At 48.4% G+C, this 19990-nt stretch overlaps 8 protein-coding genes and 1 non-coding gene across 9 annotated transcripts; 7 read left to right on the forward strand and 2 right to left on the reverse strand.

Annotated features, from left to right (window-relative positions):
• Window positions 1-353: 353 nt before the first annotated feature.
• J7337_010005 (uncharacterized protein) lies at window positions 354-1350 on the forward strand (the record flags this gene model as incomplete). Its single annotated transcript, XM_044827593.1, has 2 exons — window positions 354-896; window positions 943-1350. The coding sequence occupies 2 exons, from the start codon at window positions 354-356 to the stop codon at window positions 1348-1350; spliced, it is 951 nt and encodes a 316-aa protein (XP_044678187.1).
• A 1919-nt stretch (window positions 1351-3269) lies between these two features.
• J7337_010006 (uncharacterized protein) lies at window positions 3270-5013 on the forward strand (the record flags this gene model as incomplete). The annotated part of the gene is made up of 5 exons (XM_044827594.1): window positions 3270-3294; window positions 3342-3758; window positions 3807-4176; window positions 4224-4658; window positions 4716-5013. 5 exons carry the CDS (start codon window positions 3270-3272, stop codon window positions 5011-5013), a joined length of 1545 nt encoding a protein of 514 aa, XP_044678188.1.
• Window positions 5014-6186: 1173 nt separating this feature from the next.
• J7337_010007 (uncharacterized protein) lies at window positions 6187-7464 on the forward strand (the record flags this gene model as incomplete). Its single annotated transcript, XM_044827595.1, has 1 exon — window positions 6187-7464. One exon carries the CDS (start codon window positions 6187-6189, stop codon window positions 7462-7464), a length of 1278 nt encoding a protein of 425 aa, XP_044678189.1.
• Window positions 7465-9036: 1572 nt separating this feature from the next.
• On the reverse strand, window positions 9037-9845 carry J7337_010008 (uncharacterized protein; the record flags this gene model as incomplete). Its single annotated transcript, XM_044827596.1, has 2 exons — window positions 9037-9745; window positions 9820-9845. The coding sequence occupies 2 exons, from the start codon at window positions 9843-9845 to the stop codon at window positions 9037-9039; spliced, it is 735 nt and encodes a 244-aa protein (XP_044678190.1).
• A 1026-nt stretch (window positions 9846-10871) lies between these two features.
• Window positions 10872-10954, forward strand: J7337_010009. Its single transcript has one exon. It is a non-coding gene; the product is annotated as a tRNA-Lys (tRNA).
• A 253-nt stretch (window positions 10955-11207) lies between these two features.
• On the reverse strand, window positions 11208-12265 carry J7337_010010 (uncharacterized protein; the record flags this gene model as incomplete). Its single annotated transcript, XM_044827597.1, has 3 exons — window positions 11208-11328; window positions 11377-11943; window positions 12015-12265. The coding sequence occupies 3 exons, from the start codon at window positions 12263-12265 to the stop codon at window positions 11208-11210; spliced, it is 939 nt and encodes a 312-aa protein (XP_044678191.1).
• Window positions 12266-13641: 1376 nt separating this feature from the next.
• On the forward strand, window positions 13642-15618 carry J7337_010011 (uncharacterized protein; the record flags this gene model as incomplete). Its single annotated transcript, XM_044827598.1, has 4 exons — window positions 13642-13929; window positions 14059-14162; window positions 14803-15125; window positions 15182-15618. The coding sequence occupies 4 exons, from the start codon at window positions 13642-13644 to the stop codon at window positions 15616-15618; spliced, it is 1152 nt and encodes a 383-aa protein (XP_044678192.1).
• A 653-nt stretch (window positions 15619-16271) lies between these two features.
• On the forward strand, window positions 16272-17441 carry J7337_010012 (uncharacterized protein; the record flags this gene model as incomplete). Its single annotated transcript, XM_044827599.1, has 1 exon — window positions 16272-17441. The coding sequence occupies one exon, from the start codon at window positions 16272-16274 to the stop codon at window positions 17439-17441; it is 1170 nt and encodes a 389-aa protein (XP_044678193.1).
• A 522-nt stretch (window positions 17442-17963) lies between these two features.
• J7337_010013 (uncharacterized protein) lies at window positions 17964-19035 on the forward strand (the record flags this gene model as incomplete). The annotated part of the gene is made up of 5 exons (XM_044827600.1): window positions 17964-18014; window positions 18063-18378; window positions 18430-18531; window positions 18579-18800; window positions 18848-19035. The coding sequence occupies 5 exons, from the start codon at window positions 17964-17966 to the stop codon at window positions 19033-19035; spliced, it is 879 nt and encodes a 292-aa protein (XP_044678194.1).
• Between the last annotated feature and the right edge of the window lie 955 nt (window positions 19036-19990).

Consider the following 19990-nt stretch of genomic DNA (forward strand, 5'->3'; position numbering starts at 1 on the left):
GGATCGTGAAAGCGTGTGTCAGCCCTACCGAAACAGCTTCTAGACCCGTTTGTCTGTTGTCACCAGAGGCGTTCATTTCATGCTGCAGGAGTGAGATTGGATGATGTGCCGGGGATCCGATTAGTTTGATTGTAGGATGTTAAGTTAAATAATAAGCTCGTTATCCCTCTTCGATTTGGGTTGACACTTTCTCTCGTTCAGTCACTCATTTTTGTACCGAGAATCTAGACGATTCATTCATTCATTCGTTTCAAGCAAATTCACTTCTTTTGGATCAAATCTCAGTTCTTGGCAAGTCCCAAGACAATCACTTGGCATCCATTCAACATCTGAAACTTGTTTTGTCGATCACGATGAAGTTCTTCCTCCCTATTCTCCTCGCAGCTCCCGCTGTCATGGGCCGAGCCTGCAAGGTCCGACACTCGCACTCTTCTGCGGTTGAGCCTGTCCACACTCAGTACCCTGTTCCCGAGCCTGTCATCTCCCAGGCCCCAACGGTCGTTAGCCAGAAGTCTTCTCCCGTCGAGGTCAAGACTACAGCTTCCAAGCCCAAGACTACCAAGTCCAAGACTACCAAGCCAAAGAAGGTGTCTAAGCCCAAGGCGTCCAAGCCCAAGACTTCTAAGCCCAAGACTACCAAGCCCAGTACCCCCAAGACATCTACTCCCAGTACCGGCTCTGGCTCCAAGTCTACACCTATCGGTAACGGTGCCTCTGTCTCTGGATCTTCTACCTTCTATGGCGGTAACCTTGCTGGTGGAAACTGCATGTTCTCAACCTACACTCTCCCCTCTGGTATCCTCGGAACAGCTTTCTCTGGCCAGAAATGGGACAACGCCGCCAACTGCGGTGCCTGTATCGAAGTCACCGGTCCTTCAGGCACCATCAAGGCCATGGTAAGACCCTCGGCACTAAAATAAAGTTCTAAACTGACTTCCTCAGATCGTCGACCAGTGTCACGAATGTGACCCCGGCCATCTCGACCTCTTCCCCGACGCCTTCAAAGCCGTCGGCGGCACAGACGGCATCGTCAAGACGTCGTACAAGTTCGTCGAGTGCGGCATCACCACGCCCCTCGTGCTCCACAACAAGGAGGGCACTTCCGCCAACTGGTTCTCCATCCAGGTCGTCAACGCCAACGAGCCCGTCAAGAGCGTGCAGGTCTCCACCGACGGCGGTAGCACCTGGAAGAGGACTGAGCGCAAGGACTACAACTTCTTCGAGAACCCCGCTGGCTTTGGAAAGACTTCTGTCGACGTCAAGGTTACGAGCAGTACTGGAAAGAGCGTCGTTGTTAAGAATGTTGGCGTTACTGCTGGGGCTCAGTACAAGGCTAGCTCTAACTTTTAGGCTGGGTGTTGAGTTGGTGAGAGTTGTGTATCAGAATTATGTGGCGGGTTCATGTGTTGGAGCATTTGGCGGCAAGTGTAGGTTGGGCAGCTGGCTGCTTTGACTGCGGACTTGTTGATGAGATACTTGAGCACTGAAGGACCATGCCACTGAATGATGATGCGAGACGGGAGTATAGTTTCTTCTTCAAGTACATATTAGACATGAGGACTACCTCCAAAGGATTGAATCAGGGTGCAAAAACGAGCTGGCCTAAAGATTTGTTGAATTATCCTAAAGTTTACCTAAACTCACCTAAAGAAGTCCCAAGTTTACTGTCTCCCCTTGTGAGCTAACAGTGCGATTTTACGGGTGCGGGAAGACACAGTTTATCACAGAGGATGCCCCTATTGATCTTCAGAGAATACTTACCGCGCTGATTCAGAGTCTGTTCTGCTGATGGTGAGGGAAGATGGTATACCGTTGGCTCGGATATGAGAGTACCAAGACACTCGGCTCATCACTAAGAAATGTTCTTGGCAAGCTCTCCGTCGTCAAAGACTGTTGTCGCTGAATTTTAGTTCCAGGAGTTTCTAAACTTTGGCCAAGACCTTCAGATCACTACCGTTCTCGTCTGCACTATCAATTTACCCATCTTGGGTTGAACACCCGACTTGGTAAATAGACATGGGCTTGTTTGAATGACAATTCCATTGTCTTTGCGTAAAACCTGATTCGGCATAATGAATGAGCATCGTATCATTTTGTCGGAATAAAGACCTCTCGTATCTGATCAATGCTTTTAATGAGTTTTAAAGAAAGGGCACTGTCTAGAAGGTCAATCAGTATAAGACGGTAAATGTCTGGAGTTTCTCGCTCTCCATCCTCGTATCTCCTGGGCCCTCAATTACCCCGAAATAATTTTGGGGAATTTGGGGAAGAATTTGGGGAATGGAGACAAAACTTTCGGTCCTTTCCCCACACGCCACCGCTGATGACATAGCCAAACGGTTCCAAGATATCAACTTCCAACGATAATTTCCCGCCTTTTTCGATACCGAGACCTTTAATTTAGGCAAAATAGAAACAAGCATGATTCGATCAGTCATTGCAATCCCCAAGAATGCAGCCAGCATCAGTGGAGCCGCAACATGGCCTCGAAATCAGGCACACACACACAAACACAGCGGTGATCATTGCTTTGCTACACCTCCAACAGAATAACATGCGCTCCAATCAGATCCAGCCAAGACTTCTAGAGTCTTTCGAGAAATCGTATCTCGGATGTCAACTCTGCACGGTTATGGCTGTTGGTGTACCCCAGTGTGACATTCTCACAGGGGGTTCTCCTGTAATTTTTCGATGATATCATTTCTTGCAACGTCTGTTCGCGGAGCCGCTCATGTTTCCGCTGGGGTATCTAATCTTGGACTCGCGCGGTTGTAAGTGAATGAAACCGTGTTTGTAATGACTGTATTGCCGTGGAGAAGGGAAACTGAAGTTGTTGTTAGAGTCTTGCTCGCGATGCGAAGCCTGAAATGTATCGCCATGCTAGATTAAGGGAAGAATATCATGTTCAAATGCATCGGCATCCTAGACTTAGGGAGGAATAGTCAAAACTTAGGATCTCGTATTATTTGAAGCAAGCTCTTCCGCTTTTCATCAAAGCCAGGCAAAGCTCACAAGCCAAGCCAAGCTACCAAGCTACCAAGCCCACCAACGCCATCACGAAGCGAGCGACGATCACCCCGTGGGCAAATCCACGAATGCATGACGTTAAGCGGGCCCCCTTCACATCGCAAACCCTCACTCGCGCGCTTCTAACCTTCTCCACGCCATCCCTGACGATGCTCCCGATGGTGTTCTTCTATAAAGAACAGCTTCAGCCCGACTGACGACTTGGCCGTTCAAGAGACTGCAGTTCATTCACATCATCCATCATGTATAGGATCTGGAACATCTACGGTACAGTTACTTCTTCTTTGACGTGGAGTTATAGCTAACAGCAACAGCGCTCGCTGCCATTGGCACGATCGGCGGCATGCTCTTCGGTTTCGACATCAGCTCCATGAGCGCCTGGATCGGCTCCGACCAATATCTCGACTACTTCAACAGTCCAGGCTCAACCGAGCAGGGCGGCATCACGGCCTCCATGTCAGCAGGATCATTCGTTGGCGCCCTCGTCGCAGGAGGTATCGCCGATAGGCTCGGTCGACGAAAGGCTCTCATGATTGCTTGTCTTTTCTGGGTTGCTGGTGCTGTTCTTCAGTGTTCTGCGCAGAATGTGGGACATCTCATTGTTGGCCGCGTTGTGAGCGGTGTGGCTGTTGGTATTACGAGTTCGCAGGTCCTTGTGTATCTTGCGGAACTTGCGCCTTCGTATATTCGAGGGAGGATTGTGGGAATTCAGCAATGGTCTATTGAGTGGGGTGAGTTTGACAACATCCTCCTGCAAAGATTCATGCTAACGTTATCAGGTATCTTGATCATGTATCTCATCTCTTACGGATGCTCCATTGGAGTTGATGGACCAGCTGCCTTCCGCATCGCATGGGGAGTCCAAGCTGTCCCGGGCTTCATCCTCCTCGCCGGCCTGTTCTTCTTCCCCGAGTCACCTCGATGGCTTGCTCAGCACGATCGCTGGGAAGAGGCGCATTACAACCTCGCCCACCTCCATGCAGGCGGTGACCTCGATAGCCCTGTTGTTATCGCCGAGATGGAAGAAGTACGTGAGGCTGTGCGCATCGCTCGTGAGTCCAAGGATATCGGCTATCTTGGTCTATTTGCGCCTGGAGTCTGGAAGCGCACCGTCGTTGGTGTGAGTGTACAGATTTGGCAGCAACTCCTGTAAGTGTGCTCCTGTATCGCGTGGAAATAGCTGCTAATATGACCAGGGGCGGAAATGTCATGCTCTACTATCTCGTCTACATCTTCAGAATGGCGGGAATGACTGGAAACACCGCTCTTACATCCTCCATCATCCAATACGTCATCTTCCTCGTAACAACCGGCATTGTTCTGCCCTACATCGATCGTCTTGGCCGCCGACCTCTCCTCATCAGCGGAGCCTTGATCTGCGGTGTTCTGCATTTCGCCAGCGGAGCAGTCATGGCTGTTCACGGGTACCCCGTTGACGGTATCGAAGGTAACGACATCCTTACCTGGGCCATTTCAGGAGCTCCAGCCAAAGCAGTCATCGCCCTGGCATACATCTTTGTCGGCATCTATGGTCTTACCTGGGCACCCGTTGCATGGATCTACGCCAGTGAAGTCTTCCCCCTAAAGTACCGAGCCAAGGGTGTCGGTCTCGCTGCCTCTGGTAACTGGATGTAAGTCACTCCCCCTACTACCAGATCAATTACATCTACTGATATGTGCACTCACAGCTTCAACTTGGCACTCGCCTTCTTTGTCCCACCGTCATTCACCAACATCCAGTGGCAGACGTACATGATCTTCGGAACTTTCTGTATCGCCATGACGTTCCACGCTTTCTTCACTTATCCCGAGACAGCACGCAAGACCCTTGAAGAGGTGGATGTTTTGTTTGAGAGTAACGTTCCTGCGTGGCGAAGTGCAAAGGCTGGTGGCGGGTTTGATGAGAAGGTTCGGGAGGCGAAGCGTACCGGTGGTCTGAAGGGGGAGCTTGAGGAGAGGGAGACGACTCATGCTGAGACTGCGTAACGTTCATGTTGACGATTTGTTGTATTGCAGTGTTTGAGTTGAGGGTTTGGACATAACCACGTACCCAATCATATCCTGTCGTATTATGTGCTACTAAACCTTCCATGTCGGTGTCCACTTGAACTCTGTCGGATACTGGTCTCTCTCATCAATTGTTTAACCAATCCCGCCCAGGTTCCATACAACTAGGGTTTTCGACATCGATAGTGATAGTTGTGGGCAGAAGAACTCATGATCTTCGCATTATCCCACGCACTAAACACCGCACCGATTTGTCACACTGTCGGTTTCATCTTGATGATACCTACCTTAATGATTGCTTGCCCTAACCAAGCGAGCTATCCGCCTTTGTTCAACCTTGTGTAATGATTCATTCTCGCAAAAGTGTCTAATCTTTTCAGTATGCTTAATGGCTGAAGCGATATCTTCGTTAAACGTGTTCCACAAACCCTTCGGAATAGACATTCCCACGTTCTGTAACACACTGCATCAGGCAGCATGACACATATGCTAAATGAAGACGGTCCGCATCGGAGATATACACGGAAGCTGGGGCTAGATTTCATTTCTTTGCCCTGTTTACTCCACAATATGTTAAAACAGCGTGCATCCAGCGGGTATAGAAGCATCCCATCCATATGTATTGTTGCACCAAACGCAGAGTTTTTATCGGGTCCGCTTATACGTGTAAGTAATTGGCCTTAAGCTTTTACAGCGTTAAACAAACTGCGGTGAGTCACTGGTTGTGTGGCTTAATTTTCTATCACGTGTGGTCCCTCAGTGTGACAACCAAAGAGTTGTGTAACTATTCACATTCGAATGATTCACTGTGGCGCTTACGTCAACTACATCAACTCTGCTCTGTGAAATCTTGCACTCCTATCTCTCTATAACCTTTCACTGTACCTGTGAATCACCGACACTTTGACTCTTACTGAGACTTTTCCTACAGCACACCATTAAACTTCGCGTGCTCCTTATCTGCACTATTGCCTTTGAGTTCCTGAGCCTCATTTTTCCAAACTCTACTGCCGCAATCTCAACTCGCTCGAGGTATAAAATAGCAGCCCTGTCCTCTCCTTCCCTTGACTTGCGCTAAACTTCTTTTCCCAGATATCAGACTCGTCAACTCCTGTCTTACTCTTTCACGTCTTCCAGCACCAAACCACAAGAATGCCGCGACCCAAAACCGACCAGGAGATCCAGAAGACCTGGACTCCGTTGCAGTGGAAATTCATGTACTGGTACGACGCTAATACGGCGGCCATCTGCGAATGCTCAGCACCAGGTGCTGCTTGGAACGCCTTCGACAAGTTGGTGGCCAAGTTTTTCCCCGACAAAAAGGATCAACAGGCTTTTGATGTCTGGGCTGACGAGTGGTTGGACCGCCATGCTCAGCGGCTGATGTACAAGCCGGGCCCCAAGGAGTTTATTGCTCAAGTCATGGCGACCAACTTTACGGACAACCAAGCGACTAGCGAACTTTTGAAGACTATCGCCTTCAATGACATGCCTTGGGTCCCTATCGGTCGGTCCAAGTATGGAGGTGTCTCAACCTATTACGCGTTCAAGCCCAAGGCTGACTATCTTCGACCCGATCTCGTAGTGCCTGGTCCAGATGTCGTTGGCGACTACATTCTCGCCATGAAGCTTGAGTCCAAGACTCGTTCTTCATCTGGTCTCGCACCTGCTTCAACACTTAGCAACCTGTTCAACTCCAGCTCTGAGTCAACCTCTATTGGTGAAACCGCCTATCTACGCGAACGCGCTTCTACTGCTACCACTTTTCCCCCATCAATTTTTTCCCCCACCAAAGAGAATCCCAATAAAGCTTCTGATAAGGATGGCTATCTTGTATTCGCTCAGATCGGGACTCTCTACGTCTATGGGGGAAAATACTTTGACGCAAATCCAAAGAACATGCCAAAGATCAACGAAGGTCCCTGGTGGCTAAACGGATTTGCCGTTGTTGTTCAACTCAGCAACAAAGGCCAGCCTGGAGCAGTCTACGTCGTGTACAATGATGCTCCTTCAAAGAAAGTGAAGTATAAGGAGTATGACGGCCCAGATGAAGAGCTGCTTACGGACTTGGACGGAGCAGCTGCAAATCATGTCCCTGGAAAGCTTCACCCAAAGATGAAGGTCCAATTTACGGTTGCAAAGATCGCAGAATCGATGAACAACCTCGGGAATCTTATGAATGTGTTCAACTTTGAGAAGGTCGCCACGGAGAAACGCCCGATCCAATCCACAAGGATTGTGACTAACAAGAACAAAGAGAAGTTCATCCTTCACGCCAATCCTCTACCAAAGCAGCCCCCGACAGCTGGGGGTCCTGCTTCGCCTACTCGGGGTCCTGTTCCGCCTTCACGGGGCCCCAATACGCCTCCTCGGGGTCCTAACACCCTCCCTCGGGACTCTAATTCACCTACACCTACTTGGCGTTATTAGGTTATTGGTGAATCGATTTGAGAATGATTAATGGCGATACATTGTTGGAATATCTCGGATTGGTGGATGGATGGACACAGGCATTTCACTCTTTTGTCTTTCTTAGTACTTCGGCAGGGATTAGCCCATAAAAACCAAAACCAAAGCCTCAGCTATCCGTTTTATTTTTATTATTTTAATAAGAACCATTTTCTTTCACTGGCTAAAATTCCGTTTCCATCCACAAAGTGAGCTTAGCAACCTGAAGTTATCAATCTTTCTCACGAGCCCCTGAAGCCAAGTCAGTGTTGGTCTTTACCAAGGAGTATCCCAGGAAATGTATACGCCATTAAAGAGAAGTGAGGTGACCGAACAGAAGTTCACAAGCTTCGCATCAGGAGACCGTGAGGCCGCTTCTATTGTGTTAGTAGACTAGAAAGAACCAGAACTTTATCACACCTGTCATCTCTCGCAGTAGATGAAATTTACACATTGAATCTGGAAGAGCGAGGCCGTTGTAATCTCATGGAGCCAGGCAAAAACTTACTAAAACTATTGTGTTATTGATATCATTATCTTGTGTGTGAGAGGCCTACTTCATTTTGCTTCTTGGAGTATGTTGCTAGTACCTATGTCAAACACAAAGGCGATGTCTTTTTGCAAGAGCAATGCCGCCATTTGAGCTGTTGGGTCTCGTTTTTCTATCATTCGACAAGAGAAGTCTCTTTCGTTGGGCCAAAACTGGCCTATGCGACGACCACAAGGGAGAATGGGAGGCAAGTCGTACAGTAACTGATGGAAAGGGTCTCGATGACAACCCAAACAACATCTGCAGTCGAAAGACTCTCCTAAATTGGTCTAGCCTTTGGTTTAGCACGTCGGGGAAGACGTAGTAAAAAGACTGTTGTGATCGTTATGTTCCACTTATTTCTTGTCTTATTGTTTGACTCCTGTCTTGCTCCAGGCCGAGAGCGACCTCACTTGCCTTGTTTCTTCTTGCTAGACTTACTTTGGCTACCTAGGTTTCCAGAACGCTTATCTATCGTCTGCTCGATCTTGATATAGGCGGTATTGCCGTTAACCCTTCGCAAGCCCCCGTGGACAGAAGACGGTCAGGCCTTACAAATTATACCAATAGCATGATTTCTCTAGCCTGCGGGAGTCTTGAAGAATAAGAGACTAGATTTTGCGATAGGAAATGATTGTATGAGTAGCTCATATCCATCCTCTGACTACTTACCTACTTATTTACTTGGCATGGCAAGTCACTGTGGGTAACAAAGCCAGTTAATGGTCGAGATTAGCAACTGACTCTGTGGCGCCCTCATTGGGGAGCAACGAGACACCGAACTTGAATATAGGATGCTAAAATAAACAAAGTAACAGATATGCCAAAGCTTTAGTAGGATAATTTGTCTAAATATTTATAGCATTTAGGATTAAGGTCCAGAGCTTTCTTGCCTCACCTAAGCCCTACACTCGGGCAATATGTTCTTGACCATTTCGTATGTCCTATAATGGCTGGAATGAATCCCTCTACGAGTGTACCGCCGATAGTGGAAGCAGCAATGATTTGAATAAGTTCTGCCTCATTTAATCTTCGTCGCTAGTAGCCTCAACGACACGAACTCCTCCTCCCTTCTTAGCAGACTCAATCCCTCTCTTCTGTTGTTGCTGCTGTCTCTTCCCAACCTCATTCACCAGACCCTTCAAATATACCTCGGCCTGAACAGTAGCGCTGTAAGCAGCCGGTGTCCAGTTCCAAATGTTGCGCTTATGTATATCCGCGCCCGCCGCCAGCAGCGTTCGCAAAACCAACAAGTTTCCGTTCCCGCTCGCAAAATGCAATGCCGTATTTCCCTCCACGTCCGCTCGGCGGACTGCATCGTAAGGTCCCCCTGGGACATAGGTAAGGAGGATTTGAACAATAGTGTCGTGTCCACCAAGACTAGCTTCCATCACGGCATCGCGACCTCGAATGTCGCGGCGTAGAATACATGTTTTGTCGTGTTCGCAGAGGAGTTGCACAACCTCGGTATGGCCACCGGCTGAGGCGAGCATCAGTGCTGTTTGATGGGTCTCGTTGAGTGCAGGGACTGGATCTTCGTGGCCGAGCTGTAGTAGTACTTCGCAGACTTCGCGGTGTCCTAGAGAGGCTGCTAGGTGCATGTTCGAATTGGAAAGGCCGGATGGTGAAGAATCGGGGTTCAGGAGAAGATTGGGATGCGTCTTGAGAATTCGGCGGAGGAGAGTCGCATCATTGGCATGAATAGCCCGACGGACGCGAATAGAAGGTTCAATCCTGCTGTTTGTTAGTCTTGAGCATTATGATCTCGAGTCGGCGCAGTTACATGATGGAGGGCGACTGATCATGACGGTTGCGATTGGAGGTCAAGACACATGCCGCGCAATCGCGAAAAATGAAGATCGAATAGAACAATAGAAATGAAAGGCAGTTTACAGGCTGAAGATGGATATTTTAATGACACTTTAGAGAAAGGAAACGCTAAATGAGGCCGTTGTTCAAGTAATGCAATGAAAGAGGGGAAGAGAATGGAAGCAAGTAACAGAGTGAGTGTTGACGATAAGATTCCAAGAAAGCTTAACTCGAGGAAATGCTGCGCCCGCTTGCAGCAAGCAGCTCCTCATGAAACAGGCGGCGCGGACCCCACATTGCGCTGACATCCACTAACTCCAGTTAGCTTACCCGCTGTTTGTTGCACAACAAGCCTGAGAGAGATCTCGACAAGAGGTGCATACAAACAGCTGGCCTCAGGGAGCAAGAAAATATCAGACCTTGATATAGAGTGCTAAGATAAACTTATCAAAGAGTCCCCTACACTTGTGGTAGATTTACCTACATATTCGCATCATTTTTCATTAAGGCATCATGGGTTTATTGTTGGTATCATGACCCACTCCACTGTTCTAAGCGCTGTCATGGTCTTTGGCTTGTGACGATGGAGCTTCATCGACGTCAGATTTATCCTACCTATATGAAGGCGACTCCTGTTTGTTTGTTTACACAGCATTACATCAAAACAAGACCTGTGCTGATATTCTACAGATATGCCCTTGAAAATACTCAAAGAGGCATTTTCTCCTCTTTTCACTTTACATAAAGCTTTCCCAATCTGGCCTTTCCAATCCTCGAGTTCAAGGGATACCAACAAAAGTGAGCTATATTTGTCTCAGTCTACGGATTGTCTTTTGCTGAAAGACAAGCAACACAATATTCTACTGGTCGACTTACGGAGCCGTCATGTTCCAGGCTCATACAAAATCTCATTCCATCCACAACCTCATGGAATCAACAACAGGACACCAAGATCTCACCACTTAATAACAATGTGATTCCAGCGCATCAATATAATACTACTTTCTGGATACCGACCTCAACACACGGGCTTGATCACCCGGCGAAGCACGCCCGGTTAGCTCAATCGGTAGAGCGTGAGACTCTTAAGAGTTCACAATCTCAAGGTTGCGGGTTCGACCCCCGCATCGGGCTGTTCCTATAAATTACATATTCATGATTGAGATGTGCTTTCTTTTTTGCGATTTTTGTCAATTCCCAAGTGTCATTTGGTGATGGCAGTGTAGATTCTCGCGGTGTCTTGAGATGACTTTTAATGACTCACGCTTAGATGAGTGAGAATGGGGTCGGTATTGGTTGCAAGCATGATATTACATGTAATGTGAAGATCCAGTAAATACAAAAATTCCCTCTTTATTACCACTCAATGAAAACCCGCGTAAACCGTCTAGTTCAACTCATGAGCCTTCTTGATAGCCTTGTTCTTGCCCGTATCCAATACAACAGCAGGATCCTCTTCATCACCCTTCCTGGAGACCTCATTACCGTTCTTCGTTGTAATTGTCGTACTGCACTCAATGTTAGTAACCGATCTCATTAACAATCGAGGAACTCACTCTTCAGCCTTGACATCCAAGACTTTGCCCTCGGGCTGTCCTTGTCCCCAGTTCCAGCTCACAGTCTCACCCTTCTTAGGTCCTTTCTTTGCGCCAGAGTCATCACCACCCTCATCATCATCTTGTTCCTCTTCAGCCTCTTCCTCCTTCTTTGAGGATCCGTTGGACTTCTTGGACTGGCCATTGGACTGCTTCTTTTCACCATCTTCTTCGTCTTCATCCTCTTCCTCTTCCTCTTCATCATTGGACTTTGTAGACTCTCCCTTGCGAGTCTCGCGCTTCTTGTTTGAACCAGTCTGGCTTCGAGTGGCCCGTCGCTTCTCGCCGGTTTGCTTATCATCGCCATCACCTTCTTCGTCCTCGGCTTCCTCAGCGTCGTCGTTCTCTTCTTCCTTTTCCTCTCCCTTTTCCTCTTTCTCTTCCTTCTTCTCACTACCGTTCTCCTTGCCCTGGGCCTTGAGGAAATCGTGACCCCAGTTCTTGAGTGACGAGTAAGACTTGGTCTTCTTGACCTCCTCGGGGGACTTGTTGTTGTTGGCCTTGGTCTCCTGAGCAAGATGTCGCTTGCTACATACTGTTAGCACGCAATTGACTAGCAGATCGTCCGATATCAGTCGAAGTCAACCTGTGAAACCTACCAGTAGGAAACAACCTTGCGCATGTGCTCAACTTGCTCATCGGTGTACTTCTCAGGTTCTTTCTTGGGGTTCTCCTTCAAGATCTCAACAATCTTGCGACCACTGTCATGTCCGACAGTCTCTCCATTCTCATCCTCCTTTGGCCAGCCAGCACTGTTGGAATCATCTGACTTGAGCCACTTCTCGAGCTCTGAGGCCGTCATGTTGACGACCTCGTTGAACTCTTGGATAACTTCATCGTTGCCCTTCATGATTGCAGTTTTGTTTACGGATTGGATTGGGATACGTGTAATATCGAGAGAATTGAGTAATTGCGATCAATTGATGTTAATTGCAGGTTCTTTTTGAACCATCACCCAGGTTTTGTAACCATTATTATTGCTTTTGGTCTCAGCCGTGTCGTCATTCCAGCCATCTCTTAATCGTAGCGTCATAGAAAAAAAGGGTACAAACAATGCGTCGCAAGCAGCTTACGGTGATCGATTCGAACCTAATTGAAGTAAATTGACTCTGACGTTTAAGTGCGTGCATGGTCTCAGCTGAACAAGGTTGGACTGATCGGATGCGGTCGTCCAAGGAACGCGATCCGATCTGTTGTATGAGCGCATCATTTCCGGCGATCGATGGTTGCTTGGCTGGGAAGTGGGCCAGGCACAGGAGCGAGATGGATCATTTTCGGTCAAGCTTGGTAGGGCTTAATTGGACTAAGGGGAATAATGATGATGGGAGGGAGCTGAAGGGATGCGTGCTGGACAATTGGTAGTTTTTGGTGCTCTTATTGACCTGCACGGGGCCGTAAAGTGAATCAAATGGTAAGGTATCTTGATGACTCACAATATTCCGAGTCACCGAATGCATAATGATCAGATTATGAACACTTAATTTCTGTTATCATGGCTCGAATCAAGCAATTGCCCCCGAACGATATGGAAATGTCAGTCGACGCTGGATTGACCTGACCTTAGCTTTGCCAGAGTTGAGGGTTGAAGGTAACATAACATCAGTCCTTTATTGTCACCAATCTCAGATCGGTGCCAGCCAACCTCATAACCAAGTACAATCCAAGCAATGTAATTGAAGACCTTGCACAGACTGTAGCCGCTTGATGCTAAGGTTCTACCGCGATCTTCTCGTGAAATACTTCCACATCGAATCCACGGCAGTTCCATTTGCACTCAAGCTTCAGAGCTAGGACCTGAATTAATGATGCAATCGTCAAAACAGCTTCAAATCCCCTCGCTAAACCCAAAATAGCAATCAAAGTCCCCACCGCGGGGTTGTTCGGCTGCGGGAGCGGGGCCATTTTTCGCCTTGTCGCAATCTCAGGCCGATTCAGGAGCAGACCATTCTAACACTCACACCTTGACTCTTTTTTGTGACTCAGATAAAAAGAAAAAACATCCGACACACCAGGTACGCGATTTCCTTCCTATTTCGATCATTTTTTATAACTCAATCGCGTCTTACTGTGCGTTTCCTCTCTTTTATGTTTTCATGCCCGTCAATTGGATCCTCACTGAGCCTTTTCACCCGCTACACTCTTCTCCGCTCAACTTTTCCAATTCGATCGCCACCAGCTAATTATTTTCGAAACTTCAGAATTTACAGCCTCAGAACCGTCACAATCATGTCTGAATATCCTCACATCCTTCTTCGCGCCGAGGAGAAGCCTCTCGAGCACCGATCTTTCTCCCCCGCGGTTATCAAGACACTCGTCGATGCTGGATACCCCATCTCCGTCGAGCGGTCATCCACCGATCCCAAATTTAGGCGTATCTTTGAGGACTCTGAATATGAAGCTGCTGGTGCTCGTCTTGTCGACACGGGTGTCTGGCCCAACGCTGAGCCTGGGACAATCATACTCGGATTGAAGGAGATTCCCGAGGAGGATTTCCCTCTGAAGAATGATCACATCGTATGTCGAATCTCTGGCACTAGGGCGCTCCTGTTACTGACTCGACTTAGACATTTGCACACTGCTACAAAGTAATAACTTGTTTATTAGACGACTCGGATGAAGTCTTAGCTAACGAAATCGACACAGAACCAGGGAGGCTGGGAGAAGGTTCTCGGTCGTTGGTCTCGCGGCGGGTCTACTCTGTATGACTTGGAGTTTTTGCATGACGCTGAAGGCCGACGTGTTTCTGCGTAAGTTTTTCTCCAATATGAAGCTTGAGATGCGGCGATTATTTCCTTTTTTGGAAGGTCTCGATGGTTGAAGACAGGGCGGGTTTGCGCCCACACCTCACAACCAACACCTTGGAGCCTCCGGGCTCAACGGCCAGGTTCTTATGACTAGGTCAGAAGTTCACCTTCCGAGGAGTGTCGTTATTGTGATCCTGGCTTTGACGACCCAAAAGGAGCTGGGCATGCACGACCCCCAGGTGGAGCTCGGAGCTTGAGTTTTATGATGCAGTCTTCAAGCACGAGTGGCTAAGCAGCATCTTCTGGATACCTCGATCTGAGCCTGAGGCTCGCAAAGGGCTTTGCTAGTGTTTGGTCGAGGTGGTATGAGCTCTGCAAATGAGCTCTTACACCGTTCATCTTCCAAATCTCATGGTTCACGCGGCTTCACTCTAGGTTCCTGCTGTCAAGACTAAAGCATTATCCATGCCGCACCTCAAGCGAGGTTTGCTACGGCCTTCCAAATTGGGTTCATGCAGTCTGTTACGAGGCTTGGCCAGTGTTGAGTTGGGTTCGCGCGGGTTTTGCGGGTGCTTCAACAACTGGACTTCGCAACGGAGTAAACTTCAGATCGTCTCTATCTCACTTGCTGACAACTCTTCAGGTTTGGTTTCCACGCAGGCTTCGCCGGGGCTGCGCTTGGAATAAAGACACTTTCCCACCAGCTGCAGGACCCGTCATCTAAGCTTCCGTCTGTCGAGACATTCACCGATGGCCGCGGATATTACCTGAACGAAGATGAGCTCGTCAACCAGATTCGCGAGGATCTCGCCAAGGCTGAGAAGGCTCTCGGACGCAAGCCCACTGCTCTCGTCCTTGGTGCTCTTGGACGATGTGGCAAGGGTGCTGTGGACCTTTTCCTCAAGGCCGGCATGCCTGATGAGAACATCACCCGTTGGGACTTGAACGAAACCAAGGACCGTGATGGTTAGTTATATGTGTGCTTATGTGTGTGCCTTCGATGATGGAACTAACCTCTTCAGGACCTTACGAGGAAATTGCGAAGGCTGATGTCTTCCTTAACGCCATCTACCTCTCCAAGCCCATCCCCCCTTTCATCAACCAAGAACTCCTCGCCAAGAAGGGTCGCAACCTCGCTGTAGTCATCGACGTTTCTTGTGATACCACAAACCCCCACAACCCCATCCCCATCTACTCCATCAACACCACCTTCGAGGACCCCACCGTCCCCGTCGAGATCAAGGACGACCAGAACAACCTCCCCCTTTCCGTCATCAGCATTGACCACCTTCCCTCCATGCTTCCCCGCGAGGCTAGTGAGGCCTTTAGTGAGGGTCTCAAGGAGTCTCTGCTTACACTCAAGGATCGCAAAACTTCGCGGGTGTGGGCTGATGCTGAGAAGCTCTTCCATGAGAAGGTTGCTACGTTGCCGGAGGAGTTGAGAACCAAGAACGTTTAAAGGTGCTATTTATGCGGTAGTTAAGCTGACTACATAGACCAAAATAGAAGGCTGTACGAGCGGCCTGATTGACGTATGGATGCTCGCTTATGATGTGAAGGTTGACTTGCGTTACTGATTGCCTAACAGCAGATGTTGACGGGTATAAATCTATAGGGTAAGATAACACGAGGGTTCTTCCGATCAGGTAATAATTGAATTAAATGGGAGTTGACACATTACATAAGCCAAAACTTGAACTCGGCCATCTTATACAAAGTCTTTAAAAGTTACTCTCCACCTTAAGCCCATCTCCAATCATAATCATTGTAGTCCAACAAGACGTGTATGCACTATGTCAGGTATACAAGTGTGAAGCTGAAAAGTTGGGACAGCAAAAAAATGGACACCCCCGCCCAAAACGGGGCCCAAGCAAAAACTTGATTGGTAGATCCTTCGGCAGCATTCTTGTAGCAAAATAGTCTGAGCAAAGATACCTTGAGCATGGGCATTACTTTGCCGACAGTCAGGTACAGAGTTGACTAATTTATGATCCCTGAATTTAGCGCGACGCTAACTTGCCCGAAATCGTTGAGTTTCTCATCAGATCAGTGGAGCTCGTCATCTCTTCGACTTCTGTTTACTAAGCCAACTTATATCGAAAAGGTCTTACGATGGCTTCCTCAGACAAGAATGATACGGCCGTTGAGTCCATTGAGGATGACGAGGCCTCCGAGGTGACTCATTCAGGGGCTGTTGAGTCTGCAACGGCCGAGTCAACTGCTCAACCCCCCCAAGGGCGTAAAGTTTCCAACAAGACTGAGCAAGCCACTACAGAAGCTCCAAAAGCAGCTCGACCTCCCCAATCGCCCCGGACTTTACAACCGCGAGTTTCTCAGTCTCCTCGAACGGGTGGACGACCTCTAGCTCCGGCTCAGGTTCAACATGCTCAGATGGTGCAGCAGCAGCAGTCTCCTCGGGCTGCTCAGCCTCCGTATCCTCAGATGCCCCAGTCTCCTTATCACCAGATGCCACAGTCTCCTCACCAGATGCCGCCAACTCCGCACATGGCTCAGCATCCTCATATGGGATATCCTCATCCTCATCAGGTTCCGCATTCACCTTATATGGCTCAGTCGCCTCATCAGATGCCTCAGTCTCCGTATCAAATGCCACATAGTCCTCACCCTCACATGCCACAATCGCCTCATCCGCAAATGGCACAATCTCCGCATCCCCATATACCACAAAGTCCGCATCCGCAAATGGCACAGAGTCCTCATCCTCAGATACCGCCATCCCCATACATGGCACACCCTCACTATGCTCTTCAACCGGGGCTTGCACCCCCTCAAAGCCCCCTTCTCACACCCCAAGGAACTCGTATCATGACACCCCAGCAATCTCCTCTCTTTACACCACTAGCCACACCCCGATTCACACCAACGCCAACCCCAGGACCTCAATCCGCTGCTCCAACGCCTGCACCGGCAGCTACCCCAGCTCCCTCATCCGTCGCCTCAACACCCGCACCATCTTCCGTAGCATCTACTCCAGCACCAAAATCTTCCTCCAGAGGCCAAGTAACACATGACATGGGACCTCCGCCCAAGAAGAAGAGAGGACCGAAGCCAAAGCCGTTGTCAGAACGTAAAATGCTACGGACTACACCGATTGTGCGAAAGGAGGCTAGTTATTCGAAGAGGAAGAAGGAGGAGGTTATTACGTGGATGCTTCATACTCGTGTTGATCGGAGAGGAGAAATGGTACCGCCTTCTACGACGGATGCGGAGAATCACTTTCAGATTCCGAGGAGTACTATTGCTGGGTGGAAGAAAACGTAGTAAGTGATATTGTGATGTGATGTGATGAGATGAAGCTGATAGTTTTACAGTTTAGGCCTTGGGCCAATTCCAAAAGTATTACCGCATGAACCCACAACGGACGCGCCCTAGAGATGAAAAGTTGAAAAGTTGAATAGACAATTAATAATTATACCTTGATCACCTCAGATTTAAGACCACTTTTTGTTTAAACCCCTGTTCATTGTCTTGTCCGCTTACACAATCCGCCCAAGCTTTTAGGAGCAAGAAAATACAAGACCCAAGTTTAGGGTGATAAAATAAACTCCCTAAAAGGTATCCTAAACTCATCCTAAGTTACCTAAATCGTTTTATCAGTTAGGCTCGGGGTCCCGAGTTTTGCTTCCTCCCCTAAGGTAGCCAAGGTTGACGTGAAGTCAACAGTGTTTACGTCACCTATAAATCCGACCACCCCGCCAACCTAAAACCTGGCTCAAGAACAACCCGTAAGCACCCAATACTCACAACCAATTCAACGAACTCATTCTCAATTCACACGCCAAAATGTCTTCCCTCGCAAAAACAATCGTAGCAACCGGCGTTTCATCCGGAATCGTAAGCCCTCAAGCCCCAGCCCTGTGTAACAAACACTAACATATACAGGGCTTCGAAGCAATCAAGCAGCTCCTCAGCCAGAGTCAACCATACAGAGTCATCCTCGGCGCACGCAACACCAAGAATGCACAGAAAGCTTACGATGAGCTCAAGTTCGACCGTGAATCTCATGGAGTCACTGTTCTTCCGCTGGAGTTGAATGATTTGAAGGGTGTCAAGTCTTTTGCGGAGCAGACGCTTGATAAGATTGGTAGAGAGAAGATTGATTACTTGTTACTCAATGCTGGATTGGGAGGTGTTGCTGCTGAGGGGCCGGGACCACATGGGTCGAAGTGGTGTGAATCTCATATTGTGAATCATCTCTGTGAGTTCTTTCGATGAGTTGAGTGCGATGTGAGATACTGATGCTTTGTAGCGCAGCATTATCTCGTACATCTCTTGAGGGAAAAGCTGGTCGAGTCCAAGTCGAGGATCGTGTTCGTTTCGTCCGGCGCAATTCGACGAGTCTCTGATCCCAGTAAGTCACAACATCCACGCTCAGTCTCATGTTCTGACCTCGCACAGGCGTACTCGACACAGAACTCAAAGCCGGATCTGGTGCCTCCGCCAGCACGACATACTGCAACACCAAATTCACCGGCCTCCTGGGCGCACAGTGGTGGCGTCGCCAACTTGCCGATAACAACGACGTGGTCGCTGTTTCACCAGGTCTCATCCCTGGTACAGGTCTCGCGAATCGTATGGGCATCAAAGCTGATATGGCTGACGCAAAGTCGATCCCTGAGGGTAAGTCGTGAACCATTATGTTGGGACGATAACTGACTATGTGACAGGTGCACAAAGTGTCCTTGCGGCTATGACGCGAAGTGACTTCCCTGAGGATCGCGATCGGATCTTCTTGACGAGTTGGGGTGAGTGGTGGGAGAAGAGTATCATTGAGAAGTCGACAGATAAGCAGTTGCAGGATAAGTGGTGTCCCAGTAAGGAGGAGATTGAGCGCGAGGTTGGCATCTCATCTTAGGAATCGAGTCTTGGGGCATTGACTGTGTACTACGGACGAGAGTAAACTTGTCAAAGAGCACACCAAGTTTATCCTAAAGTGCCGCAAACTCGTAGAAATACTTTCATACTTTTGGGTCAGCACCAGTGATCACTTCTGAATATTAGGTCGTCCACATTATCACAACAAGCTGCTTTGAGACTGCATCATTCAGGTTGTCTACGACGAATAATGCAACATTGAATTCAAGCGGTGGTAAGAAAGCTTAGGATCTCTATTCTAAATGATGAAAAGGCTTGTATAACTCCATGATAAAAAGCACCATGCCTCGTAGTCTAGTTCACAGCCATCCAGATTATCACAACAAGCTGCTTTAAGATTGCATTATTCAGGCCGTGATATGCTTGCTGCTGTTACGATAAATGCTGCTATCATCTCCGGTTTCGCAGTCTCGAGGATTGTATCCCTCACAAGCTCTCTACGCTAAAAGCGACGTGTTGACACATATTGTGTTGGTATCTGGTAGTCTAAGTAGTCTAACGGTAGCCCAGTGTTAAAGTGGTATCGAGATAGCAGGGTTTAATTAGCACTTTAGAAGGAGTTTATATTTACAGAAGTACACAAGATTGTTACTCTTAACAGTCAAAGTCTCGCTCAAGAGTCCGTTTCTTGTCTGTTAGATAGCTTCGCAACAGGAGCAGCGGTTTGTTGACTTCGCAACTCCCTATAAACAATAGGCAACATGTCTAGTGCCTGACCTGTGCCTTGTCAGAGGGTGTCCAAATACACTTGACAAAAGGTATCGTTAAACTTAACCTAAATTTACCTAAACCTCTTCATCACTTAGGACTAAGGCCCTCAATTTCCATATCTCCCGTAGCCTGCGCCACGCCTCGTCGTCAACGTCGCACCATGTCCGGGGGCTAATAGTGTCAAGCGGGATAACTTCGAGCCGGACCGATCCTTCAAAGGATTA

Source organism: Fusarium musae, chromosome 7 (assembly GCF_019915245.1).
Source record: "Fusarium musae strain F31 chromosome 7, whole genome shotgun sequence".
Lineage (NCBI taxonomy): Eukaryota > Fungi > Ascomycota > Sordariomycetes > Hypocreales > Nectriaceae > Fusarium > Fusarium musae.